This window comes from Macrotis lagotis, chromosome 1 (assembly GCF_037893015.1).
Source record: "Macrotis lagotis isolate mMagLag1 chromosome 1, bilby.v1.9.chrom.fasta, whole genome shotgun sequence".
NCBI classification, from domain to species: domain Eukaryota; kingdom Metazoa; phylum Chordata; class Mammalia; order Peramelemorphia; family Peramelidae; genus Macrotis; species Macrotis lagotis.
In genome coordinates, this window is record NC_133658.1 from 371,515,469 (window position 1) to 371,534,976 (window position 19,508).

Consider the following 19,508-nt stretch of genomic DNA (forward strand, 5'->3'; position numbering starts at 1 on the left):
ATTGACTCAGAGATGTAGTAATCTGTCCCAGATCATGGATTTCCAAGTGAGAGCCGGATTTTGAATCCACATTTCCTGACGTCAAATTCAGCTGTTTTTTTCCCATTGTGACTTATTACCTATATTGAAAAACTTTAATGCCTCTGCAGCAAAACTAATGGGCTTTATTGGTCAAAAAAACAGTTCCCTTAGCACTTAACAGTATCCTGGAACATTGTAAGAATTTAATAAATCATCTATCTACCCTCCCATGCATCCATCCATACATCTATCTACCTACTTGTCTATCTGTTTTTCTGTCTTCATCTATCTATCCTACAATACTCCAGCTAGTTGTTGGGAATCCCTTCTTTCAACCAAAAAGTTGTGATGATCAAATATTTTTATATTTGTAATATTTTAGATAACATATCATGAATTAATATTAAATAATATTTTAGATAATATTTGCAAATTACTTAACATAGTGTTTGAAACAAAGTAAAAACTTAATAAATCTATCTTTTTTTTTTCCCTTCATTCATTTTCATGGTGCTTTCAGATTTATAAAGTGACCCTGTAAGCTCTTCTAGGTTGAGGAACTTTTTCCACATGAGCCTCTTCCCTCCCTCAGCTCCCAGTACAACAACTCAGGTGCTCAGTAAAGGTTTGATATCCCTAAGGTTGGCAGCATCCAGTGCTCTGCAAGAATTTTTACATGGGGGCAGCTAGGTGGTGCAGTGGATAGAGCATCAGCTCTGGAGTCAGGAGGACCTGAGTTCAAATATGGCCTCAGACACTTAATAATTGCCTAGCTGTGTGATCTTGGGCAAGTCACTTAACTCCTTTGCCTTGCAAAAAAAAAGAAAAAGAATTTTTACATGGTCACAAGCAGTCAACAAACATATATTAAACATCTAAGGCTTCTAAAACATGAGGAGCTGAGGGAGACAGTTTTAAGTAAGAGATAGGCCCTAGCTTTATTTAGTTTTTGAGACTCCTTTTTAAACCTTTGTTGCTCTTCAGTCAGGCCTTACTTTTCATGATCCCATTTGGGTTTTCTTGGCAGAGATACTGGAGTTGTCTGCCATTTCCTTCTCAAGCTCATTTTACAGCTGAGGAAACTGAGGCAAACAGAGTTAAATGACTTGCCCAGGATAAAACAGCTGGTAAATGTTTGAGGCCAGATTTGAACTTCCATCTTCTGTCTCCAGACTCAACACTCTATCCATTGTGAAGCCTAGCTGCCTTTTTTTAAAGCTTAAAGAAGCATAAAAACAAAGGGAGGGGGGGAGAGTTGATGAGAATGATAAATGATAACCAAGTTTGCTGAAGGTCAAATAGAATCCCTTGAGTGAGGAACTGCAGCTTTGAAAACAAAATTCCGCAAAAACACTCTGAGGTGGAGAGGGCTTTAGGCTCATTATTGATGAGAAAAAAGCTCAGAGGTGAATAAATCAGCTTTGGTCTCATGGTGAGTGTGGGAGCTGGAATATGAATCCAAATGTCCTGTCTCATCTTGAACTGAGTACACTATGTTGTAAAACAGGAAGGGGTTCCTAACCATTTTGGGTGTAGAGGTCCGTTTGGACAGTCTGGCAAAGTCCCCTAGGCATATCTCCTCAGAACAATGGTTTTTTAAAATAAATAAAATACTAAGGATTGCAGAGTATATAAATTATATTAAAAGTTATCAATTAGGAAAAAAAATCATCAGCCTTATAGGGATTTAAATTTTCTTATCCAGCTCTTCAAGACTAAAAAAAAAAAGATCTATGCTATACAAAAAGATTTATAGCACTTCTTTCTGTGGTAGCAAGTAGTCTTCTAGTATTCCCAAACCATTTCAGTAGTCCTCCTCACAGAGCCACAAGCTGTGGCATTGGGATGGACCTGAATTCTCCTTGGGTGCATGGAGCTCCACATTATGATTTCTCTTTGGATTTTATTGAGTTTCCCTCAAATGACTAGTTAGAGGCAAAAAAAAACACAGAGGGGGCAGCTAGGTGTGGTGGATAGAGCACTGGTCCTGGAGTCAGGAGTTCAAATGTGACCTCAGATATTTAATGATTGCATAGCTGTGTGAACTTGGGCAAGTCACTTACCTCCATTGCCTTAAATAAATTTTTTAAAAAACACAGAGAAAGGGAAGGTGATTGAAGCAGTGCTGCATATGGTGTGTATGGATCCGTGTAATCCAGCTGTTCTACTGACTGATTGAATCTGTCTTCTCCTTGCTGTTTGAATTACTTCTGAAAAATCATTTTCTCTTTCTGACCTACGTTCCTTCTCTGTAAAATGAGGGAACAAAGGGTTGGTCTAGCCCTAGATGATGTATGATCTAATCTGGTCTAGCCCTGGCTCTAAATTTGAGGATCCTATAATCCCAAATTGAAGTTGAGTGTGATTCTAGCATTTCAGCTCTGATCTGCAAATATTAGACCTCCCAGTTTTTCTAGGCATCTTAATTTCCCGATTCAGAAGTCCTTGTATTACAATGAAAAGAGATGATCTTCCCAATTGATAAATGTCCATTGAAGAGGCAATTTTCAGAGGAAGTAATCAATGCCATCAGTACCTTTATAAAAATGCTTTAAATAACTAACAATTAGAGAAATACAAATTAAAATCACCTCATACTCAGTAGATCAGCTAAGATTACCAAAAAAAAAAAAAAGGAAAATGAGAAATGGTGGGGGAATGTGGAAAAAAACATGCAGTATAAGTAGAGCTGTAAACAAGTGGAACCACTCTGGAGAGTAATTTGGGAATATGCCCTCAGAGTCATTAAACTGTATGTACCTTTGACCTAGTGATATCACTCTTAGGATCTCTACCACAAATAGATCAAAGAAAGAAAAAAAAGATCTATGCTGTACAAAAAGATTTATAGCAGTTTTTTCTGTGGTAGCAAAGAATTGGAAACTGAATGGATACCCATCAGCTGGGGAATGGCTTAACAAATTATGGTGTATGAATGTGATGAAAGAAATGGTTTGTGCTGTAAGAAATGATCAAAGAAATGGTTTCAGAAAAGCCTGTGAAGACTTGTATGAACTGATGCAGGATGAAGTTAAAACTAGGAGAATAATTTATACAAAAACAACAGTATGATAAAGATAATAAACTCTGAAAAAATTTAGTAACTGATTAACAAATTGATTAACCATAATTCTAAAAACTCATAAGGAAATCATGCTTCCAAACGGAAGCATGTGAAGAATGGGCAAATGAGAACAATTTGTTCCAAAAGCCATGAGCAATGCCATCTACTTCTAGAAAGAGAACTAATGGACACAAGAGTGTGGATTAAAGCATATTTTCTTCCATTTCTTTCTTTTTCTTATTATTTTTTCCTTGGAATATGATTAATGTGGATTTGTTTTGCATGTTTATACATAGTTGTAATGGGTTTTATTTTTCTTTTCAGTGGGTAGGGAATGGGGAAAGAGAAGGAGAATTTGGAATTGAAAATAAAATAAAATTGAATTAAAAAAAAGGAAGATAATCCATCCATCAGCCAATATGAAATTTATTTAATCCAAAATTCACTCTCTAGAATATCATATTTATACTCTCTAGAATCTCATATGTGTACTCACTCTACCTTGATTATTCATGTCTTAAGGAAAAATAAATAATGAGGCAGCATGAAACAGTGGAAAGAATACTGGATTTGGAGTCAGAGGACAAGGGTTTAAATCCTGATCTGTGTGACCTTAGACAAATCATTTAATCTTTCTGGGACTGTTTCCTCATTTCTCATAAAATGAAGAGTTAGATTTGATAAGCCTCTCAAGGTCCTTTCCAGCTCTTAGTCTATAATTCAGTGAATGCCACATTCAGGAAATCTCAATGACTGTCAAGTGTGTCAGTGTGGAAACTGACCAGCTGACCTCTGACCCAGAACAACAAAACCAAAAAGAACCAAAAATAGTGTGAATGTGACTCTTTTGTCAAACTAATGAGGTACAAGTGACAGACATATTTATACTCAATTTTATCCTCTCAAGCTGTACAGCAAGTCAGTTGCCTTATCTAGGTCCTGGTGGCTAAACATAAAATCCCTTTAAATACATTAATCAATCAATAAGTATTTATCATATATATTAAAGAAATTAATGCATTTGAAGATAAAAATAAATCAAAGAGTCTAGATCCTGATATGACATTTTTAAAATTAAATTTTATTTTTTCAATTACAATTATTGATTTTCTCTCCCTCTCACTTCTGGAAAAAAATTCCTTTAGTTGTCAAATCCAAAACTTATGGTCTCATTCGTCAATTACTTAGTCTATCACCTGACAGGAGGTAAGTAGCTTTCTTTATCATTAATCTTACAGGATAATGATTGATTCTTATATAGATAATTCTTACATTTGATATAACTCTTGACCAAGGCTTAAGTTTTGATGAATTTGGGGGTTATTTAACTTTCTGGAATTGATGCTTTCCTATCTGAAAATTGAAGGGTAAGAGTAGATGAGCTACAAGGTTTCTTCCAGTTCTATGTATTTACATATTATGCTTCCCCTCTTGCTTCCAAATGAAAGCATGTGAAGAATGGGCAGATGAGAACAACCTGTTCCAAAAGCCATGGAACAAGCACTATGGAACACTTAGAGCTTGGTCATCAAAGATGCCAAGGTAATCCATCACATTCTGGGTCATCATCAGGCTTGACTTTTGTCCTGTCACTGGACTTCATTGTCTCAGTAAGAGAGAAACTGATGACTTTAAACAAACCTGACTCACTTAAATCCAATTCATGCAGGAGTCACCCCATAATGTCACTGGACCTCTTTGAAAAGGAAGGACAAGGGGTGGCTAGGTTGTGCAGTGGATAGAGCACTGGCCTTGGAGTCAGGAGTACCTGGGTTCAAATCAGGTCTCAGACACTTAATAATTACCTAGCTGTGTGGCCTTGGACAAGCCACTTAACCCCATTTGCCTTGCAAAAACCTTAAAAAAAAAAGAAAGAAAAGGAAGGACAAGCTTTTTTCTAGTGAATCTTCTAATGAAGTACCATATTTAAACTTCAAAATCCTCTTCTCATCCTTTCACCAAGGCATTCACTCTCTGGTTTTGCCTAGAATGATCTATACTTTATAGAATACCCTTGTATACTCTTATTTCTCAGTGACAGCTCTGCCTGTAATCATTTAAAGGATAAACTGAATGCTTTTGTGTGTGGGGGAAATCTTACAACACAGTCCTATACACAGATGATTTTACATAAGTAGGATATTTTGTTCTCTTTTCCAGGTCAAATAATTCTATATTTTTAAAAGTCAAAAAGTGTTAAGGACCTTCTGTGTACCAGGTGCCATCAGGGCTATAAAAGTAGAAACCATAAGTATCCCTGCCCTTGAGCATCTTATTTCAAACAGGAAGACAAAAATATCCATGCACAAAATTAGAAAATAGTACAAGACTTGACTAAAGTCACAAGTTTTCTCATAACCACTCATAGGATATTTAGAGTTAGAAGGGACTTCAGAAGCCAGAGATTAACCTTCTCACCTTACAGATTAGGATATTGAGAAACAAAAAGGTTTGTGACTAGCCAAGGGCACACAGCTTGTAATTGTGCAAAGTGAGATTTGAATCTAGGTCATCTTGACTCCAAATCAAATGCCCTATCCATTACACCACAGTCCCTTTCCTATATTGTTCCTTGTCCTTAAAGCATCTTCCTTCATCTTTTTGCCTTTTCTTGTACCATTCCCTATATCCTGGGAACAGAGCTCTGTCATTTGCCTTTTGATCTTCCTCTCTTGCTTCAAGTCATCTTGATACCTCTCTTTTTATGAAGCCTTCCCAGCACTTCACTAGGAATCAAAGTGAAAAGGAGCACTTCATTATCAACTTCTTTGGGGACTGTGTCTTTTGTGATTGGTTGTCCTTCATACGTGAAGATGACTATGAAAGCAGGGGGGTGATGCCATGACAAGCATGTGAATTGGATTTGAGGGAGGGAGGCTGTGCTAAGTCACCAGCCTCACGTTTTTCTCCAGAGTCATCTGGCTCCAGTGGGCAGATCTGGATTAGGATGACTGGAAATGGCCCTGGGAGTAGTGGGAGACCTCATTGTACTTCTATCTCATCCCTTCTTGTTTCATATTTGTGTGGAGGCTATATATTCTCTCCATTAGACCTTAAGTAATGTGAGGTAGCAACTGATTCATTTCTCATCCTTATGGTCCCAGCACTTAGTATCTTGCATGTAGTAAGCATTGTCTTTAAATGTCATGGAGATTCAGAGACATAAATTCAATATAAATTCATAATCATCTTTAGAGCTATAACTGCTCTTTGTTACAGATGTTGGGAATTTAGTCCCACCTAGAATCCCAGTCATAAACCCATAAATCATGGTTTAAGGAAACACACTGGAAGGCTTTTGAAAATCACAGCTTTTTAATCTGCTTAAACCCAATGGGTGGAAGAAACAAAGAGGACAAAGTTTACCCCCTTAAGAATTTTGTTAAGAAAACAGGTCATTGGCATCCTTTCACTGGAGAAATGAAATCCCCCACCCACCCCTCCACCTCCACAATGGAAAAATTCCATAAAAGTAAAACTTGCATACATATGCATGCCACACACACACACACACACACACACACACACACACACACACACACCCTCATGCCCCCATATACAAGGGATCATTTCCATTTCTGAATTTTGTAAATGGAAAAAATATATATATATAAAATCCATCCCAATATGACAGATATAAGAAATGACAAAATCCAGTTACACTTACAAGATCAATTAACTAATAATAAAAAGGGGGGGGAGTTTTTCTAATTGGCACTAGGGGCTTAAAATAATAAATGGCAAAGGCCTTGTTAAAAAATAAATCCAACTGAACATTATCCTGAATCACCAAAGCACGCAAAGAATTCTTGGTGTGCATGGAAAAATGGGAGGGTGGTGCTCTCTCTGGGATCAACTAGAATATTTGAAATTCCCTTCAATGAATCCCTCCCTAGTCTGGCTTGCTCATCTTTCCCTTTTCTGATCTAAAAGGAGACACTTCTTGATGAAAGGGAGTATGAGCAGCAACAGCAGCAGAGACAGATCTGAACTAAGTAGAAAGAAATCAGAGCTGCTGCTACCTCATCAGCTGCATAACTGTCTCTCTTGAGCTAGTCTTAGTGGCTGGAGGAGGTGGTGAAAGAAACTAAAGAGCAAGTGTCTGATAAGGGTGGCAGGGAGGAATTGCTGGCATGCCAAGATATTCCTTTTTCTACTTACCTTTGATGGGGAGGGTGAATACAAACCAAACCCAAATAATATGGGAACAAAGTAAACAAAAAACACTTTGAATCAGGGTGTCTCCAGGAAAAATTGCTGACTCTACTTTCACATTAGCAAGGAACTTGTTGCCTCAGAGATGTCATGTAAATTGGGTCCAGTGGGGAAAATCTTCCTGTCATTGGGAATGATGCTCACTGTCAATTCTCTGACCCTGCACAAAGCCACTGGGCCTGTATGGAGCAGATGACTGGCAAGTGTTGGAAAGAACAATGGATTTAGAGGAAGAACTTAGTTTTCTCTCTTTATGATTTAATAGTTGTTTGCCCTTGGGCATGGTATTTCTTATTTCCAGGCCTCAGTTTCTTCCTCTGTAAATGAGGGAGATGGTCCCTAAGGTTTCTTCCAGATCTAAACCCTATGAAATGCCCAATGTCACCACCACTTTTTCATTTCAAAGGGCTAAGGTGCCAATAGAAAGTTGGGGTGGCTTCAGGAGCTAGGCTGTTTCTTTAGCTAAGAGGTGTTGTCCTTTATTTAGGACTGAGGCACATTGGTGGGAGGGTAACAGTGATGGGGAAAAATGGGAGGAAAATTTATTTTTGTAGCTGCTGACTATGCTGCACCAGTGTTGAACAGACTTCAGTCTCTTGGGGGCTATGATTCCTAGCAGCCTGAAACCCACTTTTAAAAAAGGGAGAGAGAAATAGAAACAGGGATCTTGAGCTTTATACAATGTGCTAAGTTCAATTGGTACCGTAATGTAGTTCAGCTAAGAGCACATCCCTGAAGTGTGATATTAGGGGAAGATAGGGAGAAGCATAAGCCACAGGGAATCCCTGGGCAAGAAACCAAATGCCTCCCAAAGGGCTTTCCTGCACTTACTTCAGATTGATGCCCAGGAGAAGTGAGCCAGGTAACTGTCCTAAAGATACTTCGAACTTGTCACTCCTAGACTCTCTTGTTATTTCCCAACAGACTCTGCAGGCTGTTGGAACTCAAATCATAACAACCCTTGAGCTTTCCTGATTGCTTCTCAGGGAATGATTTCTAACCCTTCCCACATCCCCAGAGCAGGAAGCACCATGATTCTTGGCATTGGCAGTGGACTTTCTTCTAATAATACTCAGTATGGTCTTTTTAAAATCAAAATAAGAAAATGTGTAACTTGGAATTCCCCCAGAGATAGGAATATGGTGTGGGAAAAGAACCCTTGGTGTAACAACTACCCATTCTGTAACTTCAACCAACAAAACTGAATATTAACTCCGATAGAGGGGAAAAGGAAATATATTCATTAGAGTGATGGGTCTGGGATCCTGCATTGCTGTCCTTGGCAAAGTAAGTCAGAGTTACAGGATTACTGCATCTTCCCAAGTTGAATCTTCTTCCAGGCCTCAGAGGCTGTGAAAATGCAGGAGTCCAGGATTCCAGCCACTGTGAATGTGCCTCCAATGATAGCACAGATCTGAAACAAGAGCCACACAAATGTTAAAACTGGGAAAGAACCTCAGAAAGCATCTCGAACAAGTCTAGCATTCTTTATTATAGAAGTAGGAATAGAGAGACCTGGAAAGAAGTCAGCGAATCAGAGATATAGAACTGGAAGGGACCTCAGAGAAAAATCTAGTTTAACTTCCTCTTTTTATAGATGGGAAAACTGAGGCTCAGAGAGGATAATCCATCTTCTGAGTTCACACAGGTAGCAAAATTGGCAGAGGCAGAGCTGGGATTTGAACCCAAGTCATCTGGGTCCAAATACAAAGCTTGTTCTGTTTATTGCACTCTGCTGTGATGTAATGTGATTTGCTTGAGCCATATAGATAATGAGTTATAATGGAGTAGAGACTTGAACTTGGGGCTTGTGATTCCCAGTGTTTTTTCCCATTAAATAATTCTGCCTGGAAAGGAACAATGATAGATCCAGTCATTTCCTTATGGAATGAAGTTTGACTTTTTGTTGTTGTATTCAGTGATGGTGCTGTCTGTAACCCTTTAAAGGATAGAGTAATGTACTCAAGGTGATAGATTTCAGTGGGAATGGACATAGATAATATTTGAAGCAGAAGTCCCTAAGGCAGAAGTTTTTCATATAAAATTGTTCTGCCCTTTAGACCTGCTCTTGTTTTGTGAACCAGATCCCTTCAAAAAACACCATAGCTTGGAATGGTATTGACTCCTGATCTCTCAATGCCCATTCTACATTTACCACCATTATCATTGAGCCAAGTGCTGAGGGAAGAAAACAATGGGATTTTGGCAAAATCAAGGAAGTCTTTCACATCCTGGCTTGCATCCCAGCATTAGAGGGGGGTATACCAATCATTCAATGGCTGTGAGAGGAAGGGCCACAAAGCAAGGTACAACAGCATACTAGACAAGTGTTGCTTAAATCTATGGAAGTTTACAAACTGATAAGAAGACCAAGAGAACAGGTATAGTATCAAAAAGTTTTACAATTCAAAGCATTAAGTTGTTGTTAATGTGAATGGTCTTCATTTTCATCTCCAGTCATATATTTGTTTGATGATACAATATCCTTCATTCCTGCAATTCAAGACAAGTAATGCTCTGCAGTCTATTCACACCCACCACAGATCTATCCCTTGCCCTTTGGATGACTGATAGATGACCTGCTGTTCAACTGATAGACTCATGGTCTAGAGAGATGTAGGAGAAGGCCCTCAGCAGTAGGGTGAGAACAGCCTGTGGAGAATTTAAGAGATGACATGGGTAAGCATCATTTAGGATGAACAGAGATGCATGGGCTGTGAACTTCATTAGAAAGAGGATAGGCATCAAGGTGATACAGATCACAAGATAGGGAAGCATTATTGGTTTAGGCTCCTTATGCCATTTCTTTCATATTCTGATACATCTAAGATCTCATCAATGGAAATATTTGTCCACTGGTATAGAACAGAGCCCATCCATGCCTTCCTGTCCTGTGGAATGCTTGGTCACATTCTCCTATAGATCTTCCACAGAGAAGGCATGCTGTGCATTAGAATTCTTCTTCTAGCTTGGAGATTCAAGGTCTCATGGGTCCCTTTGGCAATCTAGGGAAGACAATGGACCGGTTCTCAGAATGAAGTTTTTAAATGTGTAAGATACAACACACAGTATTACAAAGGAAACTAATTATTATAAAATGCAGATATCAAAATATTGAAAAAAATCTAGTTCATGGTCACCAGGTTAAGAATCTCTGCTTTGCATTTCATGATGGAGAGCACTTAGGCTGTCCATCAATGCTATCATTCTTGCTACATGAGTGGTCGATCTCTTTTGCCATTCATAGATTTTCTCAATGATATATATCTCTCATATTGTTTCATGACTATAGCTCTTTAAAGATATACTGAAATCTACCTGTGCCCATCACATATCTCTCTATTTGCCTCTGGGTCATCTTTAGAAATTATTGTGTTTGAAGGCCATGAACACATCACATTGGGAAAACATTTAAGTTAAGAAAGATGGTTATTTGTACAGAGGAGTATCTTGGAATCACAGAAAGCATAACATAGCTTTTCAAATACAATCCAACCCATTCTTTTCCTCCCATTCAATTCTTGCCTCAACTCATTCTGCACTTGTAGCACCTGTCCCAAGCAAACATACTTATGTACTAAATCAGGGAACTAGTTCTCCAACTACATGTTTTAGTTTAGACAAAATTCATTTTTCATTCATTTAGCTTTTCCCACATCCAAACTCAAAAGAATGAACTCTCATCATGGATCTAATTGAAAGGTCCTCTAATGATACAATCAGTACAATATCTGAATTCAAACTTTTTCCTGCATCTAATCAGGTCAACATCATCTACAATCAGAAACCTACAGAGGATTCACCATCTACAGGGAATTTCCAACTGAACTCTGAAAAATAAATCCTCTAAAATAGTGATGGATAATTTTGTCTTTCTCTTTTTTTTTAAATGATGGATACTTTTTTTTTTTTTTTTAGTTTTTGCAAGGCAATGGGGTTAAGTGGCTTGCCCAAGGCCACACAGCTAGGTAATTATTAAGTGTCTCAGGCTGGACCTGAACTCAGGTACTCCTGACTCCAGGGCCAGTGCTCTATCTACTGCTCCACCTAGTGGCCCAGTGATGGATACCAAGCATATGTATTCCTGCCCCCCCCATATAAGCTTCTAACACTCTTCCACCATATAACCACATCAAATAGACAGCAAAAGGAGTGCTATCCCATTTTTTGAATGATAAAGATTTTATTTATTTTGAATTTTACAATTTTCCCCCTAAGCTTATTTTCCTCCCCCCACCCCCCACAGAAGGCAATTTGCCAATCTTTACATTGTTTCCATGGTATACATTGATCTAAATTGAATGTAACGAGAGAAAAATCATATCCTTAAGGAAGAAACATAAAGTATAAGAGATAGCAAGATCAGACAATAAGATATCTGGTTTTTCCTAAATTAAAAGTAATAGTCCTTGGTCTTTGTTCAAATTCCACAGTTCTTTTTCTGGATTCTCCATTGCAGACAACCCCAAATTGTCCCTGATTGTTGCACTGTTGGAATGAGCAGATCCATCAAAGTTGATCATCACCCCCATGTTGCTGTTAGGGTGTACAGTGTTTTTCTGGTTCTACTCATCTCACTCAGCATCTGTTCATGAAAATCCCTCCAGGCTTCCCTGAATTCCCATCCCTTTTGGTTTCTAATAGAACAACAGTGTTCCATGACATGCATATACCACAGTTTGTTAAGCCATTCCCCAATTGAAGGACATTTACTTGATTTCCAATTCTTTGCCACCACAAACAGGGCTGCTATGAATATTTTTGTACAAGTGAAGTTTTTACCCTTTTTCATCATCTCTTCAGGGTATAGACCCAGTAGTGGTATTGCTGTATCAAAGGATATAATGCTATCCCATTTTACAGATGAAAAAACTGAGGCTCAAAGTTAAAGGATTTGTCTGTGGTCATATGGTGAATAAACAGCTGAGCTAGGACTTAAATTGAAATCTTTCTACTTTAAGTGCTTTGCATTTTTTAATTAACACACATTTCTGTTTTTAAAAGTTCATCTTTTCTATTTCTCAGAAGACTGAGCTAAATCAGTGAAAGAGAAGAGCTTCCCGACACACAATTGGAGAAACACTAAAGATCTGACCAGAAATACAGCTAAATGGGTGCATTTAGAATAAAAAATAGTGATCACTGAGAGCCAGCATATCTCAAATCAATCAACTGACACAATATTAACCTCATTTTGTTTTAGAAGATTGCTTAGAAGATGGTGACAAGAACGAATCATGTCTTAGGCACTCTCTCATAAATCTTCAAAACTAAGGACTCTAACTAAATTTCTGAGAGACAGAACCCACAGAGGGACCCAGTGAGGTAGTTCTCCTACTCAAGGTAACCTGAAAAAGAGCAGAAAGGATCTGTTCCCTGGGGTTGTAGGGGCTGGCCTGCCAGAGGGGTGGCCCACCAGAGCAAAAGAATTTCAGCCTCCTGGAGGTAGCCCCAGGGCGCTGGGAGCCATGGCTTACAGCCCTGGGGGAGTTTCCTGACCTATGCCCCAGGGAGCACCAGGCACAAATTGGGGGAACAGCGGAGGACCTCTGCCAGAGATAGCATGTGAAGACCAGCCCTCAGGGCACACACCGAGCAGCATGGCCACTGCAGCCCAAATCCAGGAAACAGAAGCAGGCAGAGCTGGTAAGCAGGAGCCCCCAGGGTATGAGCCCACTGAACCTAGGGAGGGGAGTGAAGAGAGACTGCAGAGCTCTGTCCTCTGCCCCTGGAACAGGACTCTGGGGCTCTGACCACATTCAGATCCTGATCCCAGTCTAGGCCCCCCCATCTCAGCCCCGTGGCAGAGGGGAGTGCTTATGGTCATTCACAGACCAGGAGGGAGGACAGAGCCCCACACACTGAGATCCTTGTGGGAGTGTCCCAAAAGCTCAGGAAGCACCCCTAAAACAGGCTTAGGCTGGGAAAATGAGCAAGCAGAGAAAAAAAGAGGAACACCATTGAGAAATATTTTGCATATGAGCCCAAGAAGGATCAAAATATTCAGTCTGAAGATGAAGAAGCACAAGTTCCTGCATCTAAAGACTCCAAGAAAAACAGAAATTGGGATCAAGCTATGACAGAGCCCAAAAAAGACTTTGAAAATCAAATGAGGGAGTTAGAAGAAAAACTGGGCAAAGAAATGAGAGAGATGCAGGAAAAACATGAAAATGAAGTCAGAAGCTTAATGAAGGAAATCCAAAAAAATGCTGAAGAAAATAGCATGCTAAAAACCAGCTTAGGTCAAATGGATAAAACAGTTCAAAAAGTTATTGAGGAGAAGAATGCTTTAAAAAGCAGAATGGGCCAGATGGAAAAAAAAGATAAGAAAGCTCTCTGAGGAATACAAATCCTTCAGACAAAGAATAGAACTCAGGGAGATTGATGAATTTATGAGAAATCAGGACTCAATACTTCAAAACCAAAAGAATGAAAAATTAGAAGAAAATGTGAAACATCTCACTGAAAAAACAACTGATATGGAAAACATATTTAGGGAAGATAATTTTAAAATTATTGGAATACCTGAAAGTCATGATCAGGAAAAGAGCCTTGACACCATTTTCAAAGAATTACTACAGGAAAATTGCCCTGGTATCCTAGAAGCAGAGGGCAAAATAGAAATGGAGAGAATCCACAGATCCCCCCCAAGAAAGAGATCCCAAAAAACCAACCCCCAGGAATATTATAGCCAAGTTCCAGAACTCCCAAGTCAAAGAGAAAATATTATAAGCAGCCAGAAGGACACAATTCAAATATCGTGGAGCTGCAGTCAGGATCACACAGGACTTAGCAGCAACTACATTAAAAATAAAAGCTCGTAGGGCTTGGAATATAATATACTGGAAGGCAAAAGAGCTCAGAATGCAACCAAGAATCAACTACCCAGCAAAACTGAATGTCCTCTTCCAGGGAAAAAGATGGACTTTCAGTGAGCCAGGGGAATTTCAAATGTTCCTGTTGGAATGGCCTGAGCTGAACAGAAGGTTTGATCTTCAGATACAGGACTCAGGTGAAGCATAGAGATTGGAGGAGAAGGGGAAAATATGAGGGACTTAATGATGATGAACTGCAGTATTCCTGTATAGAAAAATGACACTGATAATACTCATATGAACCTTCTCAGTTAATAGAGCAGGCAGAGGGAGCTTTTATAGATGAAGCACAGGAGAAAGCTGAATTCGAAGATAAAATATGGTGTAAAAATGGAGTCAATAGAAAAAAGGGAAATGTAATGGGAGAAAGAAAAAGGAGAGGGGGAATAGGCCAAGATATTTCATATATTAAGATTTTTCTTTATTACAATGAGCTATTGCAATGATATGGAAGGGGTAAAGCAAGGGGGAATGAGGTAATCTTCCCTCTCATCAGAGGTGGCTAGGAGAGGAAACAGCATATATACTCAATGGGGTATAGGCATCTAGAATAAGAAGGAGGGGGGGGCGGGGGAAGGAGGGTGATGTGAGTGATGGAGGAGAGGATGGACCATGTGGGGAGAGTGGTCAGATATAATACATTTTCTTTTTTACTTATTGCAAGGGGCTGGGATTGGAAGGCCTGTCTGGGACCATAGGGCCAGGTGGATTCTGGGCCTAAGGGGTGGTATGGGGGCTCAGGGCCTCTTGGCCCCAGGGCCAGGGATCTGTCTGCTGTACCACTCAGCTACCCTATAGCAGAGTCAGAGTGAAAGGAGAGAGAAAATATAGTACATGGTAGTGGAGAAATATGAAAGGAGGGAGTTGTGATCAGCAATGGCAACGGTGGAGAAATATGGAAGTAAGTGTTGTGATGGACTAATCATAAAGAATGTGATCCACCCATGACAGAGTTGTTGGTGTTGAAACACAGACTCAAGCACATTTATTATTATTATTATTATTATTATTATTATTATTATTATTATTATTTTGGGGGGGATGCAGGGAAAATGGGGCTGGGTGGCCTGCCTGGGGCTGCATAGCAGGGTGATTGTTGGGCATCTGAGGCCGGATTTGGACCTGGGTGCTCCTGGCTCAAGGGCCAATGCTCTGCCCACCACCCAGTCACCCCTACTATTATTACTATTTTATTTTATTTTGGATATTTTTTTCTTTTTTTGGTTTTTGCAGGGCAGTGGGGTTTGGGTGGCTTGCATGTCACACGGCTTGGGTGATTGTTGGGTGTATGGGGCCAGATGTGGGCTCGGGTGCTCATGGCTCCAGGGCTGGTGCTCCGTCCATTGTGCCACCTGGCCATACCTACAATTATTACTATTTTTTTAATTTTAATTTTTTTTCTCTCCCCTTTACTTTATCGCTCAAGCGAGTCTATATTTTTTTGGGGTGGGTATCTTGTTTACTCTTAAAAAACATTATTTGTACAAAATAAGAATAAATAAATATTAAATATATTAAAAAAGAAGATTGCTTAGCTGATTGATTAAAGGGGTGCTATAGATTTGTTATAGTGATAAGTTAGATTTCAGAAAAGCATTTGATGCTCTTTCAGGTTAGTTTTGTGAACAACATGGAGAGAAGTGGGCTAAAATGATAGGATTGTTAATAAGGCTTGAAATGGCCTGAAAAATGACCAGAACTAAAATATAGCCATTAAGGGGGTCAAAATTAACTTTTCCCTGGAGGGAGGTCTCTAAGGCAGCACCCTAAGGATGCCTGCACTATTTAACATTGTTATCAAATGACACGGATGAGTTAGCATACATAGAAAATTTGCAGGTAACATAAAAATGGGAAGGAATAGCTAACATATTGAATGGCAGAGGCAAAATACAGAAAGAGCTTGGCACAATGATAGGTCAATCTAATAGATAGAAAATTAATGGGTATGAATGTGAAGTTCAAAGTTCAACTGTAGCAATGGGGGTGGGTGGAAGGGAAATGTGCCTAGACAATTTGAAAAAAGACGGGGTGGGGGGGAGGGAGTTCCTAGGATATTAAAGTTTAATGAAGCTATCAAAAAAGTTAATGCCTTCTTTGTTGTTGTTTGGTAGTTTTTTAGTTATGTCTAACTCTTCATGACTCCATTTGGGGTTTTCTTGCAAAGATACTGGAGTTGTTTACCATTTCCTTTTCCAGCTCATTTTACAGATGAGGAAACTGAGGCAAACAGGATTAAGCCACTTGCCCAGGGTCATACATCTAGTATCTGACAACACTGCCATCTTAGGTGGCTTTAATAGATACTTTAGTATCACATTAGGAAAGACAAAGTGCAAAGGATCCAAAAAAAGGGAAATCAGGATGGAGATCACACCATATGATGAGTAGTTGAAGAAACTGGGAATGTTTGGCATAGGAAAGAGTGGTAGCAGAGAAAGAAGAGGGGCATGCAAAGTATCTTCAGGTTTTTGAAGGGCTGTCAAGGTGTGGGATTAAACTTGTTTTGCTTGACCCTACAGAGGAAAAGTAAGAGCAACAGGGTAAGAACTACACAGAGTCAGATTAAGGTCTGGGGGGGGTGGGGGTCAAGAAAAACTTTCTCACTATTACAGCATTCCAAAAGTGGAATAGGCTGCCTTGATTGATAATGAGTTACCTATCATGAGGGTCTTCAGATACCATCTGGAAAAACATCCACTAAGGATGCTGTTGAGTAGTTCAGGTTATAACTGGACAAAATGATCTTTGACTTTCTGAGAATTAGATTTTTTTTGTGATTCTGACCTCTGTTCTTAGACAAAAGCTTTATTCAGTTAGAACATCAGAATTGGGTCATTTACAAAAGGCAGTCTCTCTGGACTTTCTCTTCTATGCTACAATGACTTTCTTCCTTGGAAGTTCACTCTGTTTCTATTGTCCTTTGAAGTTCTGATTGGTCATTTCTTTCCAGAATGTCATTTTGGGAGTGGAGGTAAGGCATTTAGAGTTAAGTGACTTGCCCAGGAACTCATTATCACTCAAGGCAGCCTATCCCATTTTTGGAATGCCCTAATAGAAAGTTTTTCTTGACCCTCAAACCTTAATCTGACTCTCTGTAGCTCCTACTCTATTGCTCCTACTTTTCCCCTGTAGGGTCAAGCAAAATAAGTCTAATCTCTCACCTTGAGAGCCCTTCAAATACCTGAAGATAGCTCTCATGCTCCTCTTCTTTCCCAGTTTAGAACTGTATAAGGTCAGATTTGAACTTAGGTCTTCCTGACTCTAGGGATGGTGCTCTATTGACTGCGTCATGTAGCTACCCCCTAGAATCTTCATTTTGAGGAAGTATTTGAGTCAGTCATTTCTCTATTGCTCTCCAGGATATACATTTGACTCTCTGGAATTTTCCCATCATGCCCCTATATAGACCTTCTCTCCCAATTCTATACCCCACCTCTCATCAAAATATAAGCTCCTTGAAGGCAAAGTTTGTCTTTTTACTTGAATTTGTATTTCCTGTGCATAGTCAAGGGCTTGAAATATTGAAAGTGTTTCAAAAATGCTTGACCTGGTAGGACCATAGAAGGGGAAAAGATTGATTCGGTAGCTTCCTTGAGAACTCTCAGTCACATAACTACCATCTCCCTCACATGGAAGATGAGCAATCTAAATGTGACCAAGAATACAATAGTGGGAAGACCATGGGGCCAACTTAATGGAATTATTGGTGCCAAGGAAGAAAGACTTAAAGAAAAAAAAGACAAAGTGAAGAGGATAGGAAAATGTAAACTCAGTTGGGGTTTATTTATAAAAATGGTATTTCTATGAGATGAGCTCAGTGAATCCAGGCTTCACAGAGGAGTTTTAAGTGGCACAGCTGGCATTCCAGAAACAACAGTCTGAGAAACCAGAGCAGCCACTCAGGGGGTGGTGGGGAAGATTGATTTTTTTTTTTAAATTGGGCAGGGCCTCTCCCTTCTGGCCTGTCTTTCCACCACGCCCCAGAGTATGATGCAGGGGTACTTTTTGGGGGAGATGACGGCAGGGAAGCTGGTTTATTTCAGTCAACTGGATCAGATGACAGGAGATTTTACACCACAAAATGCTTTTAATGCTTGCATCAGAGGATAGGAAAATTTGACTTAAGTGCAGCGATGCAAAAAACTCACACACATCTATATTCATCTGCACACAATTTTGAACCACTGAGTACTTATGACTCACACACACCTGGCACTTGCTTTGATCCCTCCTTCTAGCCTTCATGCATACTTCAATTTGCTTAGAGGAGAAAGGAGCCAACATATGCATTTGTTTCTGGATAAGAGACATAAATGACTCCTTCAACAAAAACAATGATTATTTGCTGTCTTTCATAAATAAGGATATTACAAATGACCCACCATCAAAGGTGAATGCATTTTCAGTAATGAGGACAGGGTTGTACCAGTTCACTCAATGCAGATTTTTAGGTGCTTTACTTGACCCTGGGTATTGAAGAGGTGGACATTTAAGAGCTTGAACTATAAGAGCCTAGGAAAGAACCACAAAAGCCCAATAACCATATGCTGATTTCTCTTTCCCCAACACCAACCTCATCTGTGACCTCAAGTTCCCATTTTTCTGTTGGGATTTGGGACTGCCATTTTGGTTTTAACTCTCTCTTGCCAATTCACACAGTTTTAAGGGACAAGACAATGTCTTACATTGCTGATACTCCTTTTAGAACATAAACTCTCAGAGCAAGATCTATGATATTCCTTCATCCTAAGCCACGTACCATCCATCTACTGGTAATCTCTTTATTAATTAAAACATTCCTTGGTGAACCACTTTGAAGATTTGATGACAGAAGACATCTGTTCTGAAGTATTGTCCTCCCAACCAAATGACCAACCACCTTCTAAACTAGAGGTTCTCTCAGAAGGAACCTCCTGCTATTGCTCTCTCATTCTCTTCCCTTAAAACTTTCCTTTTGGGGGGCAGCTAGGCAGCACAGTGAATAGAGCACTGGCCCTGGAGTCAGGAGGACCTGAGTTCAAATCTGACCTCAGACACTTAATAATTACCTAGCTGTGTGGTCTTGGGCAAGTCACTTAACCCCATTTGCCTTGCAAAAACCTAAAAAAAAAAAAAAGAAAGAAATACTAAGGAGTAATACCATCTGCTCTCAAACATCAATTCCTCCAAAGATCACAATACTGAGAATCTTGCTGTAGGTCTAGGTGGGCAATGGGATCTTCAGAGTATATTTGGTTTTTTTAAAAGTTCTAAGTCTAAGGGGAAGGAAAAGTTTGTAAATGTATGGGAATGAAATTTCTTCCCATGCCCTGATATACTATTCACAGCAA

The 19,508-nt window shown here is 39.4% G+C and overlaps 1 protein-coding gene across 3 annotated transcripts in view; it reads right to left on the bottom strand.

The window, feature by feature from the left end:
* Positions 1-6,386: 6,386 nt before the first annotated feature.
* The window catches only part of ERGIC1 (endoplasmic reticulum-golgi intermediate compartment 1), a 147,473-nt gene continuing 134,351 nt past the window's right edge, over positions 6,387-19,508 (bottom strand). For 2 of the 3 annotated variants that reach the window (XM_074212402.1, XM_074212403.1), the window contains one exon: positions 6,387-8,714. In XM_074212402.1, the coding sequence (XP_074068503.1) occupies positions 8,607-8,714 (108 nt within the window). In that variant the 3' untranslated portion in view covers positions 6,387-8,606. The remainder of the gene's footprint in view (positions 8,715-19,508) is intronic. The other variant, XM_074212404.1, reaches the window with a different exon arrangement.